The 22,536-nt window shown below is 45.0% G+C and overlaps 1 protein-coding gene across 1 annotated transcript; it reads left to right on the top strand.

Annotated features, from left to right (window-relative positions):
- Positions 1–1,347: 1,347 nt before the first annotated feature.
- On the top strand, positions 1,348–15,606 carry LOC142768368 (uncharacterized). Its single transcript, XM_075870337.1, has 3 exons — positions 1,348–1,912; positions 1,958–2,355; positions 15,569–15,606. Exons 1-3 carry the CDS (start codon positions 1,464–1,466, stop codon positions 15,604–15,606), a joined length of 885 nt encoding a protein of 294 aa, XP_075726452.1. The 5' UTR covers positions 1,348–1,463.
- The last annotated feature ends 6,930 nt before the right edge of the window (positions 15,607–22,536 follow it).

Below are 22,536 nucleotides of genomic sequence, written 5' to 3' on the forward strand. Positions count from 1 at the left end.
CCTTCCTGCGACCTTACAACTGGTGGCAGCGGTGGGATGCCATCAGCGACCCTCCTTCCCATCCGTAACAACTGGTTGGCAGCGGTGAGATGGACTTCGCGACATGGTGCTGTGTTGAGGTGAGTGCTTGGTTCTTGCTTTAACTTTCCAGGTTTCATTGTGTGAGTTTAGTAGAAACTGGATTTGAAGTTGGGAAGATCACCTAGTCTAAGTTCTGAGTGTGTTTTAGGGATCTCCTACATTTGTGCGAAAGGCAGGACCAAAGGCAAAGAGCAGTCATGGAGGTATACGCACTGCTAAAAGACGAACTTTTGTACTTATGTAATGACTTAGGTATTGAGGTTGAGGAACAAATTGGCAAGTCACAAATTGTGAAGCTAATTTTGCAAAACGCCAGTGAGGAGGCGATTTGGCACGCGTTACAAGCTTTCAAAAGGTTGGCTGAACAAAAACAGAAAATGGAGGAACGAGAGGAACGGGAAAAAGAGAGAGAATTTGAGTTGCGTAAAATCGCTCTTGAGAATGAAGGCAAACGGATGGCTCAAGCGATTGGAGGGGCTCCAGAACGAGCAAGCGAGATAGACTCAAACCGCATGGATAAAATACTCAAGCCACATCAAGTGGGGGAGGACATAGGGGTATTTCTGGCATTATTTGAACAGAAATGTGTGAGGTTGAACTTTGATCCGAGCACATGGCCACAGCGGTTGCTTTCTCTGCTGCCGTATGAAGCCGCTGAAGTGATCATGAGACTCAGGGCGCAAGAAGCAGATGATTATGAAAAGGTTAAAACTGCTTTATTGAAGAAGTACCGGCTTTCGTCCGAGGCATTCCGCCAGAGGTGTCGAAACCCAGAAAAGAAGGATAGTGAGGGATATCCGAAGTTTGCTTACGGCATGAGAATAAACCTAATCGAGTGGTTAAAAGGCGCGGAAGCCTACGAGAGTAAAGACAAGGTTATCGAAACTGTTTGTCTAGAGCAGTTTTACAAAAGCATTCCTCAGAACGTGAGGCTGTGGGTGCAAGACAGAGACAATGTAAACACTTTGGAAAAGGCGGCCGAGTTAGCCGAAGAATACACAATGCGTAGAAAACTGAGCACAGAGTACGGAGGGCCGGACGGACGAAAAGGGCCGTGAAAAGAGTTTGGATTCAGGAGAGGCCCGCAGGCAAAAAAATTGAGCAATACTGAGGGGGAAACAAGTACGCCAGAAAACAAGGGGGAAAACTCGAACAGTGGGACATCCCAGCAGTCGCAAAGAAAAGAGTTTGAGGCTTTTAGACCTGTTAAGTGCTATAACTGTCAGAGGACTGGTCATATCGCAGTAAACTGCAGAAATCCTAAGGTAGTTTTATTCTACATGGATGAAAGTGACGAGAACTTGTAGCTGTTACGCCCATATCTCCATGACCTGGAGGTTGACGGAAAACCCTGTAAGGTACTCAGAGACAGCGGCGCCACCATGGACATTGTCCACCCATCTTACATTACTGTAGATGACTTCACTGGAAAAGTGGCATGGATCAAACAGGTTGTAGAGGACAACAGCGTCTGTCTTCCCATGGCGAAAGTAACGATCACTGGGCCGTTTGGAAAGCTTGTGACAGAGGCAGCTGTCTCAACGTCACTGTCATTACAGTACCCGTACATATTTTCAAACCGTTCAGACAGGACACTGCGCGAGCGAGGTCAGAAACTTGGAGAAGGAACAGTTCAAGCGCTAACTCGTTCCAAAGCACGTGAAATCGCGTCCAGGGCATCGGAAAAAACAATTCCAATGGAAACAGATCCAGGCTCAGGGCACCGCTCAGGGGCGCAGGGAGAGTCGGCAACTGATCAGCAGAATGAAGTTTCACCAACAAACATAGACGGAAAGCCAGCTGATCGGCAACGTGAGGCTTTATCAGCAGAGTTAGGTGGGGACCTAGAGGGAAAGCCAGGCGACACACCCACGAGCGAAACGGGGTCAGTATTGTCACCGGCTTCAAAAAACTTTGACCGGCTAGTACAGGTAAACAGACAATCGCTGGCCGCTGAGCAAGACAGTGATTATAGCTTAGCTAAACTGCGGTTAAGCGCTAAAGAGGGGGTTGCTAGGGGCGACGTGACGTTACACAAAAAAGGAGGTTTGTTATATCGGCATTACCGAGATAAGAGAGGAAGGGTTCTAGATCAGTTGGTCGTTCCTAGAAAATATCGCGAGGATCTCTTGAACCTCTGCCACGGAAACGCCTGGTCTGGTCACCTAGGAATAAACAAAACAAAAGAGAGATTGTTATTGGAATACTATTGGCCAGGGTGCTTCAAAGAGGTAGAGGTATTCGTAAGATCATGTGACACGTGTCAACGCACGGGTAAGCCTGGGGAAACGTGGAAAGCTCCGCTAAAATTGGTGCCTGTAATATCAGAGCCATTCCGACGTATGGTGATCGACACGGTGGGTCCCCTGCCGGCAACTAAGTCTGTTTATAGGTATTTGTTCACCATGTTGTGCCCTGCAACAAAGTTTCCAGAAGCAATCCCTTTGAAGGAGCTTTCTTCGACAGAAATAGTAGACGCGCTTCTGTCAGTCCTCACGAGAGTCGGCTTTCCGGCAGAAATACAGGCTGATCAAGGGTCAGTTTTCACGAGCTCATTGACTGCGACGTTCCTGCAGAAGTTCGGGATAAAACTGATACATAGTTCCGTATACCATCCCCAATCAAATAGCGTCGAGAGATGGCATTCAGTGTTGAAGCGAGTGTTGCGCGCCCTCTGTTATGAGCATAAAGAAGACTGGGAAAGTTGTCTTCCGGCTACTTTGTTCGCCTTGCGTACGGTCCCGCATGAGGCCACGGGGTTCTCACCAGCAGAGTTAGAGTATGGCAGGACGCTGCGTTCCCCCCTTAGGATGCTGAGAGAAATGTGGAAAGAAAAGGGGGAGAGTCAAACTGTGGTCGAATACGTGCTGAAGTTGCTAGAGCGGCTCAGTACGACGCAAGGGCTGGCAGAAAAGAACATGGAAAGGGCTCAAAAGACGGCCAAGCATTACTACGACAAGAATGCGAGACTTAAAACCTTTAATATCGGGGATGAAGTGATGATTCTAAAACCGTCACGAAAAAAACAAATTGGAAGTTCATTGGGACGGGCCTGTCAGAGTGATGCACAGGCTTTCTGACACAAACTACGTGTTGAAAATGCCAGGTCGAAGGAAAGAGGTAAAAATATACCATTGCAACCTGATAAAGCCCTACATAGAGCGTCAAGGACTTGTGAACCTCACTCTAAAAGAGCTCGAAGAAGTTCAATCTGAGTTCGACGAATGCACGAGAACTTCCGACTCAGAAATTAGCCTAGAAGAGGTTGTAGCTTCCTCTTTAAACACTAAAGCTCTTGAGCCTGAACAAGTAGACGAACTAAAAGAACTTCTGGAGCAGTACATAGATAGGTTCAGTCGTCGGCCGGGTAGAACAGGATTAATAACCCACGAAATAGAGCTGACATCAACCGAACCGGTAAGATCCAAGTCATACCGATTGTCTCCAAAACAGAAAGAGATTTTGAAGGCCGAAATACGGCGCATGTTAGAGCTTAGGGTAATCGAGCCCGCTGAAAGTGACTATACGTCCCCACTAATACTTGTGGAAGCCCCTAATAAGGAACCCCGTCCTTGTGTAGACTACCGGAAATTGAATACTATCACTAGGGATCAGTTGTACTCTATACCCAATATTGAGGAGCGAATCGAAAGGGTCACCGCAGCGAAGTACATTTCCACGCTAGATCTCGTAAGAGGATACTGGCAGGTTCCTCTCTCAGAAAGTGCCAGCCGTTATGCCACATTCATTTCACCTTTCGGCACCTTAGACCCTTAGTTCTTAGCTTCGGGCTAAAAAACGCGCCTTTCGGCTTTTCAAAGTTAATGTACATTGTACTGAAAGAACTGCTAGACTTTGCACTCCCATACCTAGACGATGTCGCAATATTTTCCGACAGCTGGGAAGACCACCTCAAGCATCTAAAAAAGGTATTTTCGCGCTTGAGAGAGGCAGGTTTGACAATGAAAGCTGAGAAATGTAATTTTGGCTGTTCTCAAGTCACTTACCTAGGTCATGTTGTGGGGCAGGGAAGGAGGCAGACGGCCGAACTAAAGACAGACGCGATTGCCGGGTTTTCACGTCCACGTACTAAAACCGATATTCGGTCGTTCCTGGGACTTGTGGGGTACTACCAGCGTTACATCCCCAATTTTTCGCAACGAACAAGTCCTCTTACAGACGCATTAAGAAAAGGGGAGCCCAACCGCGTGAAATGGGATGAGGACAAAGAAGCCGCATTTCAGGGTTTGAAAGCCTCACTCGTTTCCCGACCTGTGCTACGTGCACCGGACTATGGTAAGGAATTTATAGTTCAGTGCGACGCGAGCGACAGGGGCATGGGCATAGTGCTTAGCCAGGTTAACGACAATCAAGAAGAGCACCCTATTCTCTCTATGCCAGCCGCAAACAAACGGTCCGAGAAGAAGCCTACAGCGCTTCCGAAAAGGAAAGTGCCTGTTTGGTTTGGGCAGCCCGAAAGTTGTCAGGTTACTTGTACGGAGCAAGGTTCATCTTTGAAACAGACCACTGTCCCCTGACATGGCTCAATCAAATGTCACACAAAAATGGTCGCTTGCTCTGATGGAGCCTCACCCTCCAGCAGTATAACTTCGAGGTTCGTTATAAGAAAGGTAAATTGCACAACAATGCAGGTGGCCTTAGTAGACTCGTCTGAAACGAGCCGTTTTAGGGAATGAAAGGCCACTTCATGTTTTTTACGGATTTTGGCATTGTATGACCGAAGTTGTTCGATTTAGTTTATTTTAATTTTTACGTCTTACTCCATGATTGCTGTACCTTTGGCAGCACCAAATTGTCTCGAAATTTTAGCGTACAGGTTTTTCTTTTTGTGTTGAGAAGCCTCGAGGGTTTTAAGCGGGTCCAATGTGCTTGACTTCGGCATGGCATTGTGTTATGTGGTTCGCCTTGCTGTTGTCAGCCATTGTGAGCTGGTTTGGGAGTTGGTTTCGAGTTCGCAGCTGGAGGGAGAAAGCCAGGCCATTGTCTTCGTCACCAACCATTCTCTTCGTGCCCAGCGGTTGGGAGCGCCGGCCAGCCGAGATTTTCCGGGTGGCGGAGGAGCTGTTAAGTTTGGCCTGGAAATTCGTCTGGGCAGACGCCTTTGTGCGTAAGCTGATCCACTGGAGAGGTTCTCAATGCCTTCGGCGCCCAGTCTGACCGACGCTGCCGAAGATTTGAGCAATTATCCAGACCAAGCAGCAAGCAAAGGCGAGTTCCCGTCCTTCAGATGCGGACCCTTTTGTCGTCCCTTCAAGCAGCAGCGTGCCTGATGACCTCGGTGATTCATCTGGCGATGGGGGAGGCTAGCATGACAGGTGCCAGAGCTGACGGCGGAGCGGCGTTTTTTTTTTTAATCCTCAGTCAAGTAGCTGACCGGCCGACTGCTTATGCCCGCCAGGCATTGTCCCTGCTGGCCGGAGGATGAGACGTCCTGTCGCCGCGACGCCACGACGAAAGAGCACAACAGGGACGGCGTCTTCGTGGAGGAGGCCGAGGCGGCCACCGCAAATCACCCCGCTAATGAAGCGAACAAATCGGCGGACCCTTTGAAGTATGCTGCTTGGATCGTGGGAACTCTCAACTAACGGCACACACACGACGAGGAAGAGCCCTGCTGGCGCCACCACAGTGCAGTGTTCATGTGGACCGTGCATGCTCGCCCCCCTCACCTGTGTGTGCGTGATTGGTGTTCGACTCGGAGAGGAGGAGCCCCACAGGGCATAAAACGACGCCGCAGAGTGCTGGACGTCGCTCTGAACTATGTAACGTTCAACCACCACGCTCGTGGTTTGTGAAACCACTAACCCTTCTTTTCTGTAAATATGTGTAAATAGTGACATAAACCATGTTCTGTGCTCGTATCCTCCAGCGACCTTCCTTCCTTCGTCGACCTTACCAACTGGTGGCAGCGGTGGGATGCCATCAGCGAACTACTTCCTTCCCCAACGCTACAACAGTCACCTCATGAAAAATAAGAACTAAAAAAATTGTGTCGCAAATAAACAAAAATCTATGAATGTCACAACGTCAATCGGACATCTTAGAATGCATAGTGCTTTAAGCGAGTTTTCTATCATATTTTTTAAACGAGTCAAACACAGAACAACACCAGAAGGAGCAATATATTGTAAATCAAGAGGTTGTGAAGATATATTCATGAAATTTGTACAGTAGCATAAAAAACTATTTCCAATAAGTGTGCCAATTTTCATTGAAATCCATTAAGAAACAAGAAAGTTGGTATCGAAAGCCACGTCCCCCCTTAAGAAAGCTGTTAATTTCACTCTGAGCCTTCCTAGCATTCATATGATATTTGTGACAGAGAATTGTCTTAATGTCCTAATGTCTTAATGTCATACTTGAAATGGAGCATGTTCAATGTCCCTGCTAAGCTCTTGGTGCTTTCACAACCAATTTTTGCAAGTTGAGTCAAATAAGCTGCAACTACAACTTACAAGCTGTGGATTGCTAATGGCAATCGCATTGTTGCTTATGTATTATGCTCCTTATGTGTTTATGTAAGTACAATTTTTTTGTACTTACATGAAGCACTTAGGGTGTAATTTTGTGCAAACTCAACATGTAGGTAGTAAAGCTTTTATTAATCATCGTATTACATTTCGTTTTTCACGTGCTGCAGTGCCCTTCATGGTGTGGTGGTGACCCAATGCTGCAACCGTATTTCAAATAAATATGCAAGTACATGTGCCAATTGCATTGCAGTATCTTTTGCAGAATCCGCTGTAAGTGAGACACACTTCAGTGGACCATACTGACACACACATGTAAATGAGGCATGCCAACGGGCATATACTCTGAAAAACTGAGTCGCCAAGCCCACAAACGTTTTTGCAATTGACATGAAAGCATTCAGACAGCAGAGCATCACTCTGTTATATTCAGTGTTCTTATTTGACATAAACATGCCAAGTGCCACAATAAAAAGCATCGTCATTTGAAATTAACTGCATGCAGTTAAAGTGATTGCGCAGCACTGTAGAAGCGACTACCGGGTCGTATATTGTATTGGCATGCGAGACACCAAAATGATCGAGAACACCGTCATTTCAAAATGACTACGTGCAGTCACATCGGCGGCGAAGCTGTCATATTGGCAACTGGGTTTTATTTCTTATTGACATGGCGATCTGTCAAAATGATCAAGGACAGTCATTTTTATATGACACTATGCTGTCAAATCGACGACTAGCTTGTATTTCATAATGACATGGGAGACGTCAAAACGAAAAAGAAATACACCGTAATTTAGAAATGGCGGCCTGCTGTCACATTGACGTTCAAATGCTTGGAAATAGAGCTGCCAAGATTTTCCCGTCATTTTGACGAGATTTTTTTAACATGTGGGGGAGAAGGCAGTAGCTGTTTTGTTCCCGAGCTAGGGTGAGTAAAAACGTCTAGCCACTATATGGTGGCTCGAAGTGCAGTCCGGGCCTGCTTTCGTGCCCAGACTGCCGCGTCAGCCCGGTGAATGCCAGCTCTCTCACGTTTCCGCTGTCGGTAGGCGCCCTTCTGAAATTGTGCGCTGTTCGGGAGTTCGTAGGATCCATGGCTTACCCATGTGAAATCTCTCAGTAGAAATTGGTGCACGCGTGCCCGGCGCCACGTCTGCGAAGAGATGGAGGACGTCACTGACAACGCAGCCAATGGCGCAAGTGCTTGGGTACAACGCTGAGAATGACGTAACGAAACAACAGCCGACGGAGACCACTCATGACACCTATACCGAATGTTTTTCCCCTTTCTCCCAGCCATATTGAGCTTTTGCTGTAGAAAGAAAAATTAAAAATCTCAAGATGACATAGGGCTTGACAACAGCATCAAAACTTCGCCTGTTGTGGGCAAGCTCCATGAGGAAAGTCAATACTGCAGCTGGCTTTAAAACCCAGCTAAACTCGCTCTACGTAGAGCGCTTCGAAGTGGCCGTTCGTTTGTGGTAGTGAGTCCATGAGCGACGAACAAAAACTCATGCATGCGTTCTTTACGTCCTCTTCAACGCCTTCACTCTATCCGACTTCTCCTGCGCAAGATGCAGTAACGTTGATAGGTGAGATGATGTGTGCAGAGGGAGAAAGGGGAGAGAAATCACGAAAGTGAGAGAGAGTACTTCTTAGGGAGGGTTAGTAGGGAAGGGAAGTAACAGGGATAAGGGGAGAGAGCGAAGTGAAGCGTAATGAAGCAAAATAGAAATAGATAGAAGGAAAGGCGAAAATGAAAGGAAGAAAGAATGAGGGAATCGAAAAAATTGCGAGAGAAAGATACTTAGGAGGAGAGGGAGCGAGAAGTACAGAGGGGTGATTCCGCGTAATATTGAACGAAGCATGGCTGGTCAGCCTCTTAAATTTCTTTCAAAATGTCATATATTATCGCCTTATCAGTGGAAAGAAGAGATCCGCAATTTCTTTTGCTGCAAACATTTTTTGTTTTCGAAGAACAGTAAATCAATAATGACGAAGAGGTGGAGTGCCACGCTTGCCTGCTTTGCTGTTCTTTTTTTTTTCAATTTGACGATGAATAACGCAAAATATAAAAATGCTAGGTACCTCAATATTCTTTAGCTCAGTATAGACGTATTCGCACTTATGTTCAAATATATTTCGAATCTAAGCGTAATGTAGATTGTTTGTTGAAAATTCTCAAATTTGATCTAAAAAATGTCTGTTTATTTTGCTTAGTTTGCAGGCCTTTATTCTAAAAAGGGCCTATGAAAGAGCGGTTAAAATTCTGCATTGTTTTCTCAGCACGCATATTTATAAAACTGCCAGAGCTTATACAAATAACACTTTTCAATCAAAAGATATAAACGTGCGAGCTTTAAGAAAAGAGCATGCAAGGGAAACTTCTGACGACGAATAAAGAAACCCCATTTTTTATATTTCATATACTTTTCTCACTTATTCTCCTACACATCAGCTTTCACAATCAATAAAAAAGCATCATGTCGCATTATATGATTTCCCTTGCAGTTACGGCCCGTCAAAAAATGTTCTTGCGCAAGGATAGGCAACGGTACATCGGACTTATTGCCCGCTAAGTGTGGAATACAGGCCTATACTTCAGTTTTTTAAAACGCGAGCAGAACTCAAATAGCTGTTGACTGCACTGAGGACGCCAATTGCGAAATGATTTAGTCACAGGAGCGGCCATGAGTGCGGGATTAACGCACAAGCAAGCGCGCACAGTCAGGCGTGTTCTGGGGCGAAGAGGGCTAGTTTTCGTGCCCTGAGACGGATAGGTTGCGGTACATAGCCGAGGATAAATTTCACACATTGTAACAGGAGCATAGCTATTTCAATCGCATTTTACTCGCACTGTAGCAGCCACGTGCTGTTAACATTGCAGACGTAGCAGACATTGTTTGTGCCTTTTGTGCGTCGAAAGTAAACGCGAACAAAAGCACGTTTACAAGACGTACTTGTATATTATAACAAAAGCGTCCCGAGGTGACTGATGCAACTTGGGCACAGCAGGATTCCAACGCACGGGATTGGCGAGAAAACAAACAGCGCGAAAAAAACGAGAAACCAGACAAAGAAGTACACATACAGAGCGCTGACTAACAACAAAAACTTCATTCTTCAAACCACGCGTATACACCTATGCAGTAGAATGAAAAAATAAGAAACAAAAGTGACAGTCGAAAAAAACCCCTAAAATCATACTTATAGCTCGTGCAATCAACTTGATGAAAAGACAGCTTCCTTTTTCTGAGAGGGCAGTTGTCTTTTTGTGTGGTTTATTGCACGAGCTATGAGAATGATTTTATGGTTTTTATTTGACTGTCACTTTTGTTTCTTATTTATTCATTCTATTGCATATGTATATACGCGTGGTTCGAAGAATGAAGTTTTTGTTGTAAGTCAGCGCTCTGTATGTGTACTTCTTCGTCTTGTCTCGTTTTTTCGCCCCGTTTTTTTTTTTTTTTTCACTATGTCGTGCCAACACGCCCAAGCAACCACTTTAACTGCACGTGCACGTGATTGGCGCGTAAACAGAAGCAAATGGCCAAGGTCGCAGATTCACTGTCTGCGACTGCATTCAGCGCCCACACAATAAACACTTTGAGGCATCAGGGAGATTTAGAATACCGTTTGCAAGCGCTGCGGGCGTTGCGGGCGAAGAGGCGCCATAAGAGCTTTAGAATAGCGCTTGCCCAGCTGCGAACCGCAACGCACGATCGCAGCGACACCGTAGCCTCGAAACCAGCGCTTGCGGGCCACATGCGGGCCGCCATGACCACACGCAATTTCGGATTTTCTGCGTGCGGTCCGCGAACGCGAACGTCGACTCGCGTTACGACGCATGCGCAGTGACAGCGACCGCACCGCAAGGGCTCGCGGTGCGCTATTCCAAAACTCCCTATCGACGTGGAAGTTGAAGTTGGACGGCGTTTCCTCGCTGGGAAACATCCGAAAATTCTTGTCAGGAAGCTGCGAGTGCTCTCTTCTCGCACGCGGGTGACAGGTGTTTTAGCTAGAGAAACTGTGCGGCACAAATTGATTGATTTCAGTGAAAACCATAAAGTTGGTGCTCCAGGATCCGAATGAAAAGGTAAAGAAAGGCCAAAACTTTAGACAAGCGGGCGGGCCCGCCCGTCTCTTATGGCGGCCGTGCGCACAGTCCGCTGCGCACACTTCATTTGACTCCGATAGTGCTCGCGAGCCCCACCGCGGTGTTCTAGTTGGCAAGGTACTCTGCTTCTGACCCGCAAGTCGCGGGTTCGGATCCCAGCTGCGGCGGCTGCATTTCCGATGGTAGCGAAAATGCTGTAGGCCCGTGTGCTCAGATTTGGGTGCAGGTGAAAGAACACCAGGTGGTCGAAATTTCCGGAGCCCTCCACTACGGCGTCTCTCATAATCATATGGTGGTTTAGGGACGTTAAACACCACATATCAATATTGCTCACGATTTGCTCTGCTCCTGTGCGTTTCGTGGACGCTAAGTATAGCTCCTAGAAAAATTCTTGTGCAGACTACCATTCGAAGCACACGAAGCTCATTTCAGAGACAAAAAGTTTTCGCAGAGCTTATACATCACAGCTTGCTGCCGCAGTGCTTCAATGAAGCCCACGCGTACAACACTAATTTCTAATCATTCACAACCGCGTTTATCACTGCTAATTTGCAGGAAAAATAAATAATTACTCAAGACAATATCATGCCAAACTGAGAAGCCGTACGCATACGATCTTCCGGCCCACATGTGCTCAGTCTTGCACAAAGGCCTTATTCGACGGGCCCTCTTCACACCGGGACATGGACTGTGCGCGCTTGCTTGCTCGGTAATCCCGCACTCATGGCCGCTCCCGTGACCAAACCATTTTGAAATTGGCATCCTCAGAGCAGTCGACAGCTATTTCAGTGCGGATTGACTTTTAAGAAACTGGAGTGTAGGTCTGCATTCTATACTTAACGGGTAGGAAGTCCGGTCTACCGTTGCCTATCCTTGCGCAGGGGCATTTTTTGACGGGTCGTAACTGCAAGTGAAACAATATAATGCAACATGCTGTTATTGATTGTGAAAGCTGATGTGCAGGAAAGTGGGGAAGGTATAAAAAAAATATCATTGGGACGTTAAACTCCACATATCAATCAATCAATAAAAATTATCAAAAATGGGGTTTCTTTATACGTCGTCAGAAGTTTCCATTGCGTGCTCTCTTCTTCAAGTTAGCGCGATTACATATTTTGATTGAAAAGTGTTATTAATGTAAGTTTTGACCATTTTATAAATTAGCATGCTGATAACGTAATGCGGAATTTCGACCGCTCTGTCAAAGACCTTTTTTGGAATAAAGGACTGCAAACTAAGCAAGAAAATGTTTAAGTCAAATTTTAGAATTTTCGGTAAGCAATGCACGCTACGCAGAGATTCAAAATATAATTGAACGTAAGCAGAAGTACGTCAATATTTAGCCAAAGAAGTTTGAAATGCGTAGCGTTATTATATATTTTCTGTAATTCATCCCCAAACTTGAAAACGACAGCTGAGCAGGTAAGCGTGGCACTTCGGCTCGTCATCAGTATTGATTTACTGTGCTTCGAAAAAAATGTTTACAGCAAAAGAAATTACGGATGAGGCAATGATATATATATAACTTTAAAAGAAATTTAGGAGGCTGACCAGCCACGCTTCCATCTATATTACGTGGAATCACCCAGAGAGAGAGAGAAGGAGAGAGACGGACCGAGAAAAAGAAATAAATAAAAATAAACAGACAAAAAAGGCATAGACTGCAAAAAACAGCCAAGATTGCTATAGGTACCCATCAGCCCAGCTGTTTTTTTTTTTTTTAGCATTGCGCAGCAGGGTGCGAGCTACGCTAATTTTCTTTCAGTTTTCCACAACAACAACAACAACAACAACAACAACAACAACAAAAAACAAAACGTGGCTCTGAAAGAGTACGCAGTGTCAGTGTTGTGTTTCAATGAAGCCACAACAACGAGAAAGCGTTGTTAATAAACTTCCTTAATGAAATGCGACCTCAACAATGCAAGTGAGGACTTGCCTTGATTTTTTTCGCTCTCTAAGGTGCATCGTGGCTACGACTGCCGTTTAAGCAAAAGCTTTTCGAGCTACACCAGTTTGTCAATGAACATATGTAGGCAATGTTACTCTCTTTGCTTGCACAATAAGTGCACGCTACTGTTTCTACGGGCAGACACCGCACATTAGGTTCATTGACAGAAATAGTGAAGTCATAAAATGGTTTACGACTTTCAGTGCCCTGTGGGCGCTGAGCTTTAGCATTATGCAGACTTGCTATTTCAGAACCTTAAGGTATGGTATTGTCTTCAGGTACAAAAGAGGTTTCCTAGACTCAAGATCCTTGAACGGCCTAACTCGCTTCGGAGGTGACTGACTGGGCGCTTCTGCACGGCCTCACTGAAATATCGTAGCTAATACATTGGGAACAATATGCTGAGAATATTAGGGGAATAGTGTAGGTCTGGCATAAGGTTTCAGGCGTTGTTTGTCGCGGGTGACCTCGTTCACAACATCGTTCACAGTGACGCTAAACCTGCGTGCTCTATCAAACTGTCTTTAAAATGCTTCTAGCAAGCCACTTTAGTGGGTGTCGCCCTTCTGTCTGCCTTCCTTATTTATCTGCCCATTATGCGAGACGCGTTTCATAAGACGGTGCTGTGAACAACGATGTGCGCTTTTTTTTTTTTTGGGGGGGGGGGGGGGGGAGTGAGAAGAGGAGGTGCGAAGCAAGTCCATTCCTTATGTCGTTTGGCTTCGACACACTTTATGATCCTGCATATTCTTTTAGTAACAAGCAAAGAAACACAACAACCAAACAATTAACCTTTGACGACATGAGCTACAGCCACGGAACGGCATAATAGCAGGAAGAACTGAAACACATATCTAAATGAGTGCAACGACTACAGAACTGCCCACCCGCGTGGCAGCGCCACTAGTATGGCCGAAATCCGAAGTACGCGATGACTTCATCACAAAATTGGGAGCTTAGCCACACCCATCTAAAGTGTTTAGGCCACACAAGACTTTCAAAACCCAACGAGGAACATTCACGTACGTGAATTTCCAGATTTAATTCACTTCTGCAACATTTTGTGCCTAACTGAGCTCTAACCAATGAGAAACTCGATGCACTGCTGAAGGAATTGAATGATCTTCGCATAATCTGTGGTGACATCAAGAAGCAAATGACCATTAGAACCAAAGCTTGCAAGTCTTGGATATTGGCAGCTCAGCTGGCGTACCCACTGCCAGAAATTCCAGTTATTATTCTTAGATGCTTCACGAGAAGTTATCTGTTCCGTGATGCAACAACCAGGCAGTAGAAATCCAAGTTGGCCTAGTAGGTGGTCTTTCACCCTAAATTATCTTCAACTGAGCTATGAACGAACGAAAGAAGGGGAATTAAATGGCTTGTTTGTAAATGCGAAGCACGAACTTCGGTGACTTTGAGCGCATCTATCTATCTATCTATATATCTATCTATCTAGCTGCTTACGTTTCGTTGTTCTAGTAGTCACCTCAACTTAACGTGAACCAAAATAAGCATGGGAGGTTAAGATGGTTTGACGAATATTACGCACTGGTCAAGACATGCATGAATAATGTGACAATCTCGTCGCATACGTCGTCAAACAATTCCCACCAGACACTGGCACATATCCACGGGCGGAGTATTCCACTGGCATGTGGGTATGTGCCACAGGTGATTGACACTTAGTATCTACCAGGAACGACGAGAACACACATGGACAATTTCAACGCACGAGCGTTAATAAATACCCGACATCGGTAGTAGACATCGGTAGCGTCGACGGAACGAATGCAAACAATAAATGTCAGGGTCCCAGCTAGAATCGAACTTAAGCATTCTGCGTGACAATGAAGCATTTTACCACAGAGCTGTGCCAGGTCTAGGAACTACTTTTCAAAGAGACGCTAACCTTCGTGAAACGTCAATAGTGGCTGCAGTGCTGCCTACCCAATTTTACAAACATTACACATGTACTCCTTTGACACAGCCGTCACGTCAATTGCGGTTAGTTGCCATGCGCTGAAGTTGATTTATGTAGCATGGTCCAGGGAAAGCATCCTCGCGAGCATCAGCGCTTCATATCAGCTTCTGGTGTCGCTAACACGCACGTTCCAGTTGGCATTGTTGCGCAAGTGCGAACAACTAGTTTTATAAACATCTGCAGCTCTTCAACATGTTTGTGCGTACAACATTTGTACATATATTTAGCGTCATTTTATGACGTGTCACTCAATAAAAAAATGCCACACGGTCTCTCTCTCTCTCTCTCTCTCTCTCTATATATATATATATATATATATATATATATATATATATATATATATATCCTGGCACCCCCGATGTTGAATTTGTGAATTATACGTAGTGAGAAATAGACATCAAATTTCTGATTTTAATTGTCCTCGAGATTATCCAGCACAATCTTTTTATGAAAAATTCAAAAACAACGTTAATATAACGAGACACGTTCCTATTTTCGAAATGAAACTGTGACGAGTTCCTTTGGCATTTAAGGAACTTGAGCTTTCGTTTTTGTTTTAGAGAAACGTGTACAACTCTGCCCCTACACATTCCAGGGGGACTGCATCGGTGCCATAAAGGCTTTTGAAAAAGCACTGCGTGAATGTCACACCCGTGAGCAAGTTCTGTTAATTTTGAAAAGGCAGTTGTGGCAGAGACAAAAAGCAGAGGAGTGTACCATGGAAAGAAAGAATTTGTTCCGGTAGTCTAGCTGTGGTCGAGAATGGTCATTCGCGAACTTAATCTCACGTATGCAGTGAAATTCTTGCGAAATATCAATGCGATTCCAAAAGAGTGGGAGCGGTTTTCCTGCAAGAGTACTTCTCACAAGCAAACACTGACTAACAGGTTCGTTCAGTGCATTATTCTTCTCGAGTCCTTGTTCTCCTCTACACATTCCAGCAAAAATAGCCCTCGAATCGAGCTACAAGGTGTACTGAGCAAAGATGGAAAATGACAAAAAGGAAAGGCAGGAGCACGTGAAAAAAATGTTTCTTTTTCTGCCATTCAAGTGTCCAAGCTGTTCGTTTGGAAAATATACTCACTGATGCCTTCCTAGGAATCATTTTGCTACGCAATTTGAGCGAGCTGCTCGCTCTCGCTCTTCTTTTATCCGTCACCACATCAAATCCAACTCGGCACTGAAGAAGTAGCAGCTTTTGCGATATTTTCTGTAGTAAACACAGAAAGTCAGTAGGTTCAGACCCCTCATCACTTAATCAGCAGAAAATTTAACAAAAATGGGCTGGAAACCCAAAATATGAACACTGAGATGTAGAGCACTTTAGGAACCACTGACGAAATTGTTTCCTGTACGATACGTCTAGCGCTGTTATTTTTTCCGCGTTGTAAAGAAAGCCTATAGCAGCACTATAGCAGTGCGCTCGCGGTCCGTCACACGGCTTCTTTTCACGTTTTGCGGGCTTTCTTGGAATGGAATGAAAAAAAAAACTTTATTTCAGTCCAGCAGGACGCACTTAGCGCGTAGTGAACGTCTCCCACGGGACCGACAGCAACGTGGAATAATAGCCGATCGAGACGTATCGTACAGGAAACAATTTAGTCGGTCGTTTATGAAAGTGGTCCACATCTCAGTATTCATATTTTGGGTTTCCAGCCTATAATATTAAAAAGTTAGGTAATTAAGAAATAATATTATTCAGTATGGGAAGAAATAAAAAAGTAGTCTGAGTACCTACAGGCTAGTCAGAGTAGTATGCGTTTGGTTGATTTGCCTCCCAAGTGCCTTTCACTTTCAAATGGCTCAAGTTACGGGGGACACCCTGTATATTATACAAGCTGTCTTATATTATTGTAGATTAAACATTCTACTCTTTTTGTGTGAATACGTTTCATTTTCTTCTTACACCAATTTCTACGACCGATAAATCAACCTTTTTTTTTCAATAATGCCCATATATCACAGTGAATAGATGACCGGCTTTTGTGGTGTGGTGATGAGGGGTGCAATTGTAATGCGGTTATGTAGCCACTGCACTTCTCGCCAGGCACGCCCGAACTTGTTTGGTATCAGATGTCAAAAGGCACATGCACGACATTGATTCTTGGTAGTATTGACATTATGAGGATAGCGATATGCACAGTTGAAAGGAGGTTGAAGTAAATAAAAAGCATGTCTCTGAGAGGAGGGTAATATTTGTAATTATTATGCCCCAGGCCCAAGCAGGTGCTGAATTTTCACAATTTCATATCATCTGACGCACGGGTCTTTCTTGTTCTGTACAAGTGTTGCGCAGTCTTGACGTGTTTGCGTTTGCAAGTGAAGCGGGAATTTGTAAGCAATTGCTGCGTTAGTGTGCATTCTTTGAAGTTGTGCTCTTTCGTCTGTACGAATTTGGTCACAAATGTCTGTTTTGGGTTGTGTAAGATTAAAACGCTTTGGATAATTTTGAAAGTGACCATGACCATCCTTAAATTGAATCGGGGATTAATGGTGGAGAAAGACCATGTTGAAAGTTGGTGCATGCTAGGTATATGCAGTGAGCTATTGACCAGTCAAGTGTTGTTATTTGCTAGTCTCTGCGCCAAAAAGAATATAACATTTTGTACAGCTGCGTCCGAATTGCAAGATGTTTAGAATAGCACACAAATCTTGTTCATTAGGTTTCCTTGTTTAGCCCGTAAACAATTTCTTTCTGTTGTTTACGTGTGCTACAAGGCAAGTTACTGAAGATGAGCTAAACGAGCCCGCATCGCATCTGTCGTGCACATATCCTGATTGCGCAGCTGAAGAAGCTCCAGTATCCGTAAGTGGGCTTCCGAAATTCCGTCATGTGCAAGTGTATGGAATAACAGTTAAATAACTAAGCCTTTAGACACGATGATAAGAAACAACATCTTAAATATTCAAATACTTTTCTCATTGTCGTGAAAACTGGCCATTTTTTTCTTAAATATAATAGGCATCCCGTGTAAAAACTGGTTCTTTATTTCTTCTTTTGCTAGCTGGAAATGAAACTAATCTTGGAAAGCTGCAAATTCTGTTGTATATAAAGCAATAGCATTTGCAATTCAAAGTCGTTTAATTGCGACTGCTTTGGAATTCGCAGGTGTGTGCGATGTGAGCTGCCTTTGCTGAATACAGTGTACGAGCCCCAAACATGAAGCACTGGTGTTTTAGAAGTTACCTGTGCGGACGACACAGAAAACCTGTTAAATAGGAACGAATATCTTACTGAAATGATATAACGATGGATTGCAGGGATACCGAATGAAATGAGGATGGAGCGTTTGCGCAACGTATAGAGCGATGTTGTGCGATGCAAATAAGAAGTGAATAACGAATTTCTAATGCGGCGTTTCGGTAGGGTGTATGTGTGGAGGGGTGGGGCGGCACAATAGGCTCTAGAATCACGGAGGGATGCAAAGAAAAACTGAAAGAGCACATACGTTCATTATACCTTCACGAGAGACATTTGCGGTGGTGTTGATATGGAGAAGCTAGGGCTTTTAAATTAGGCTCTCTTCTAGGTACATGCTAAAAAAAAACTCAAGCATGACTGCTAATCCTCCACATGGAACTTGACTAAAAAAAAAAATTGCGCTTTTCTCCGAAGGTGACCATAGAGAAATGCGGAACGTCGCGGTTGTGCAGCGCGAGTAGTTTTTTTTTTTTTTTTTAACTCGCTAGCCGACGCTGCCTGCCTCGGCTTTGCGGACGCCGCGAGGGGGAGGGGGGAGATCAAGCGTATGCGTTAGCATAGAGTTACTGTATATGCTACCGTAGGTAGCAGAGCTGCGCTTAAGTCCACAATCTTGCTGGCTGGCTCGTTTATGTTAAGCAGGAAAGCTATCCTTCTGGAATGGCTCAATGGCTCCGAGTACTTTCACAGTGCACGCTCGTTCATAACGCGTCGTTGACGCTGCCCCGTAGCTAAAGAGAAGGGGGGAGTAGGGGCTCTTCCCCGAAACTCTGAGTTACGTTCCGTTTGGTTCTTTCCACTCGCCTCTCGCTTGTTGCGCGACATTCGCTGCTGCCGCCAAGGAAGCCGAAGACGAGAACTTTTCATCTGCTGGCACCTTGAGGAAACGACCACTCCGACATCATCTGGATATATGCAGATGACACGACCATTTTTACTTATGCTAACAATGTCGATGAGCTACAACGAAACATTAACGTGGATCTACATAATATAAGTTCCTGGTGTCGAATGAACATGTTAAGAATTAATCCATCAAAAACCGTTTTTATAGTTTTTCATTCCTTCCCGACTGTACTTTCAAAATCTATATCTGTGCGTCTGGACGATAATTTAATTCCCATGTCCGACAGTACAACGTTTCTCGGTGTAGTTCTTGACCGGCATATGAAATTCAATCTTCATGCGCAATCACTCATTCGCAAGATAACCTTTGGAATACGCGCCATAATCAAAACTCGTTCATATTTTCAGCCACACATAATCCACTCCCTTTATCACGCACATATTCACAGCCATTTATCTTATTGCATATCAGCCTGAGGTAACACATATTTGACCCACCTCAACTAGCTACAACGCCTACAGAATCAAGCACTTCGACTCATGACTTTCAGCCATTTCTTAACCAATGCAACGCCACTTTATCAGAATTTAAATATACATCCTCTTTATCACCTCTTTCAGCGGAAGTTATCAGTTGTGATGTATAGGCTTTTTCGCGGTAATGTGCATATAGATGGCATTGTCTTGGAAGGCCTTGTAAATAATAATATCACTAGGTTTTCTGAGCTTGATAACCGCCTTCTGCCTAAAGTTCGCACAAACTACGGCAAGTTCACTACCACATTTACGGGAATCAAGCTGTGGAATTCCCTTCCTTACGTAATAAAATCATCAACCACAGAACATGCATTCAAAAACCAAGTAAAGAAATATTTTTTGCAACAGTTGTCTTCATCTTAGCAACTGCTTTTTAATGTAGCGATAACAATTGCTACATGTTATATTGTCCTTACGTTTTGTATTATAACTTGCGCTTGTTTGTTCTTCAGAGTTTTCTTTTTTGCCTTGCTAAACATATATGTATTTTCTACTTTCGTTTTTTCGCACTGAGCTTTTTTTTTTCTTACTGAAGATACCGTAACAACTGAATGTTGTATATTTTGTTTCTTCTCCCGTTAACATCATGTATGGGAGCCCCCCTGACAGTTTCCAACTTTGGGGCTCCTTGTGTGTATTACCAATCCTGTACGCACTTTTCTGTAAACTGACATCGTTGTTGAATAAACTTGAAACTTGAAACTTGAATGACTGTAAATGACTGATGTATTGTGATTACTAGAAAAAATAAATCATCGCTATGCTATGCTATCGCTATGCTAATCGCTATGCTATATAGAGACGTTTATTCGTTTCTCTTCTCTCTTCCCTTTTCCGCTGTCCCTGCACCCCTGGTTTTATCCCCTGTCTCCCCATTCAACCACTCTTACAGTCCAATCGTAACGCACCACTCTTATAGTCCAATCAAAACGCACAGATGTGTCTCTCCTCGCCACAACCTCGAAGACCCACCGCCTCTTGCCCACTCATCGGTTCTCCGCCGTCGCTCAGGTTTTTTTTCACACCGGTTCCCGGAATGGTCGACGAAGGGCGTTGCCAGGTCGTGGAAAAGCGCCTCCGAATAAGTTCCCGCGATGCCGAGTTGACAGGCCATCAATACAATTGGCGCCTGCGCCAATGCCGTCGCCTCCGCTGATTCTGATTGTCCGGCGGACGTGTACGTGTACCTTCCACGTGTACCTTCCACGTGTACCTTCCATGTGTACTGGCCACCTGCAGCCTGGCTTGGTCTCCTGTAAGGCGCCATAATTGAGCCCGACAGCGGCACGGGAGTTGTCGCGTCCTTTGTGGCCAGCAGACAGTCATCGTCCCGCATTCTGGTGGCCCTGCTTCCTTGTTGGCGAGGGGTCGCCGGCCGCTGGGTGGGTAACATAAGGTATTCGGGGAACGCACGAAGTTCAAGCCCAACACTTTGAGTACGTGTATTTTATTGAAAACGACTCATACAAGTGAGCGTTTTTCATGGTCTTCAGCAAGTCGGCCCCCTACCCCCACGAAAAAAAAAATTACTGCAATGGGCCGGCGCTCATGCAATGACTTTCGCTTACAACAACAAAAAAACTAAAACAGACAGCAGGAAACACCAACGCAACATTGACAAACAATCCGCACTGCGTGAGCCGAACCACTTTGCGCTTCGCCGGACGGAAGGCTTGACAGTGCACTGTGGTAGAAATGGTGGTGCTGCGGTCGCCAGCATTCGTGCGGCCGTGAAGTTGGCTTTCTCTTAAACGGACGCTTTTTGCGCACGTGAGCGCGCTCGGCGAATGGTGGCGCGAGCAGCGAGTTCTGTCAGAGGCGCAACCAAGGAGGATTAAACAAAAATTGCTGGAGTGGAAGCTCCCGCAATGCCTTGCCAGTCGAAGTGAAGCCGCCTTGTGCCACTGCCAAGATGGCGGAAACATGCCCTTTTCTTTTAGTGCTCAGTTAAAGATTATGTGGCTTTGATATGTTATGTAAATGCTACGTTAGTTTAATATTAAAAGATAGTTGTTACCGACGAGATAACACAGAGAAACTAGAATGGATGACTGAATTTTCAAAGAACTTTGCCTCCAATTAGAAGCTCACTAAGAAAAACTAGTAACTGTAAGACGCACTTTGAGCACTATGTGACCCGAAAATGTTCCCACATTAAACTCATTGGGCGTGAGAGGGAAACACTTCGTTGTTAATGGCTGAACGGTGATTTATCATGCCCCTAGTAAGATGACCGCCACAGCCGCCATCTTGCCAGAGGAACGGCTTCACTTCTGCGCAATCATTTCCATTCCAGCAATTTTTTTAATCCTCCTTGGGCGCAACTCTGCTAGAGTGTACTAGAAGTGTAAAGTGGCGTGACCGCGCCTCTCCATCTGATCCCTTCCGCGTTGCCCATAGCGGCGGTGCTGCAGTCAAATAGTACTGAAAGAGCCGCGCGCCGTGCGCAGGAACTTCTATGCGCTTCGGCTTCTCCGGTGCACTTTTTTGGTGTAGATTTCTTCGTGCCTGCCCAGCATTCCTGTCTAGCACATCATGTCATAATACTTGAAGTATAAAACGCCAATTTGATAAATTTGAGCTTCATAAATGTTATTGCGAAAGGTCGAAAATTATTTAGAAAGGGCGTGTCTTATTCTGATGTCTTCTTTCAACTCTTTCTTCGTTGAGCAGACGTCTACAATATTAAGAATAACTGAGTCGATTCATTGGAAGTTAGCTGCGCTCGGAAATCTGCAAGATGAAAAAAAAATACCGTGTCAGACGCACGCAGAACCAGGAGGCCGTAAGTAGAGAAGGGCGAGGAAGGGAATCTGAACCCTCTACATTAGCAAATGTTTTCGTAATTTAAGTTTTCAGGGTATACTAAAATATTTGCACGCATTCACAGCGACCACCAATTGCCAAAGTTAGTCTTTCTGCGTGTCTGCATATTTGCTCGTGCGTGATTGCATATTTACTCGTGCACCATTGCATTTAGCAGGTGTGCATAGACTGATAAAGGCTCTAAAACCCATTAAACGCGCTAAAAACGAGCAAATACACGCTTTCGCGGGCTACTCGCGCGCGCTACCAATGCAGACGCTCCTCAGATCTTCAGTACTAAGCGACTCCAGCGCCGCCGCTACTGTCACCCGCCGGAGAATCACCTGAGATACGGCGCGACCAGATCGTTCATTCCGCTACCCCCTTCTAGTACATCAACTCTGCTACCTAAAGGTAGATATACAGTAAATCTAGGTTAGTATACGCTCCTTGCGTCGGCATGGCGAGACAGGAAAGGAGTGCAGGAGAGAGGGGACGAGCATGCGCAATGGGGAACGA

Source organism: Rhipicephalus microplus, chromosome 8, assembly GCF_043290135.1.
Source record: "Rhipicephalus microplus isolate Deutch F79 chromosome 8, USDA_Rmic, whole genome shotgun sequence".
In the NCBI taxonomy this organism is placed as follows: Eukaryota; Metazoa; Arthropoda; class Arachnida; order Ixodida; family Ixodidae; genus Rhipicephalus; species Rhipicephalus microplus.

Bases quoted from the DNA above. Each gene is read 5' to 3' on its own strand.
- LOC142768368 (XM_075870337.1), top strand. From the start codon at position 1,464: ATGGACATTGTCCACCCATCTTACATTACTGTAGATGACTTCACTGGA. The intron at 1,913-1,957 runs GTTAGGTGGGGA...CACACCCACGAG, and splicing joins CGTGAGGCTTTATCAGCAGA to CGAAACGGGGTCAGTATTGT. The intron at 2,356-15,568 runs GTAAGCCTGGGG...TACACATTCCAG, and splicing joins TGACACGTGTCAACGCACGG to CAAAAATAGCCCTCGAATCG.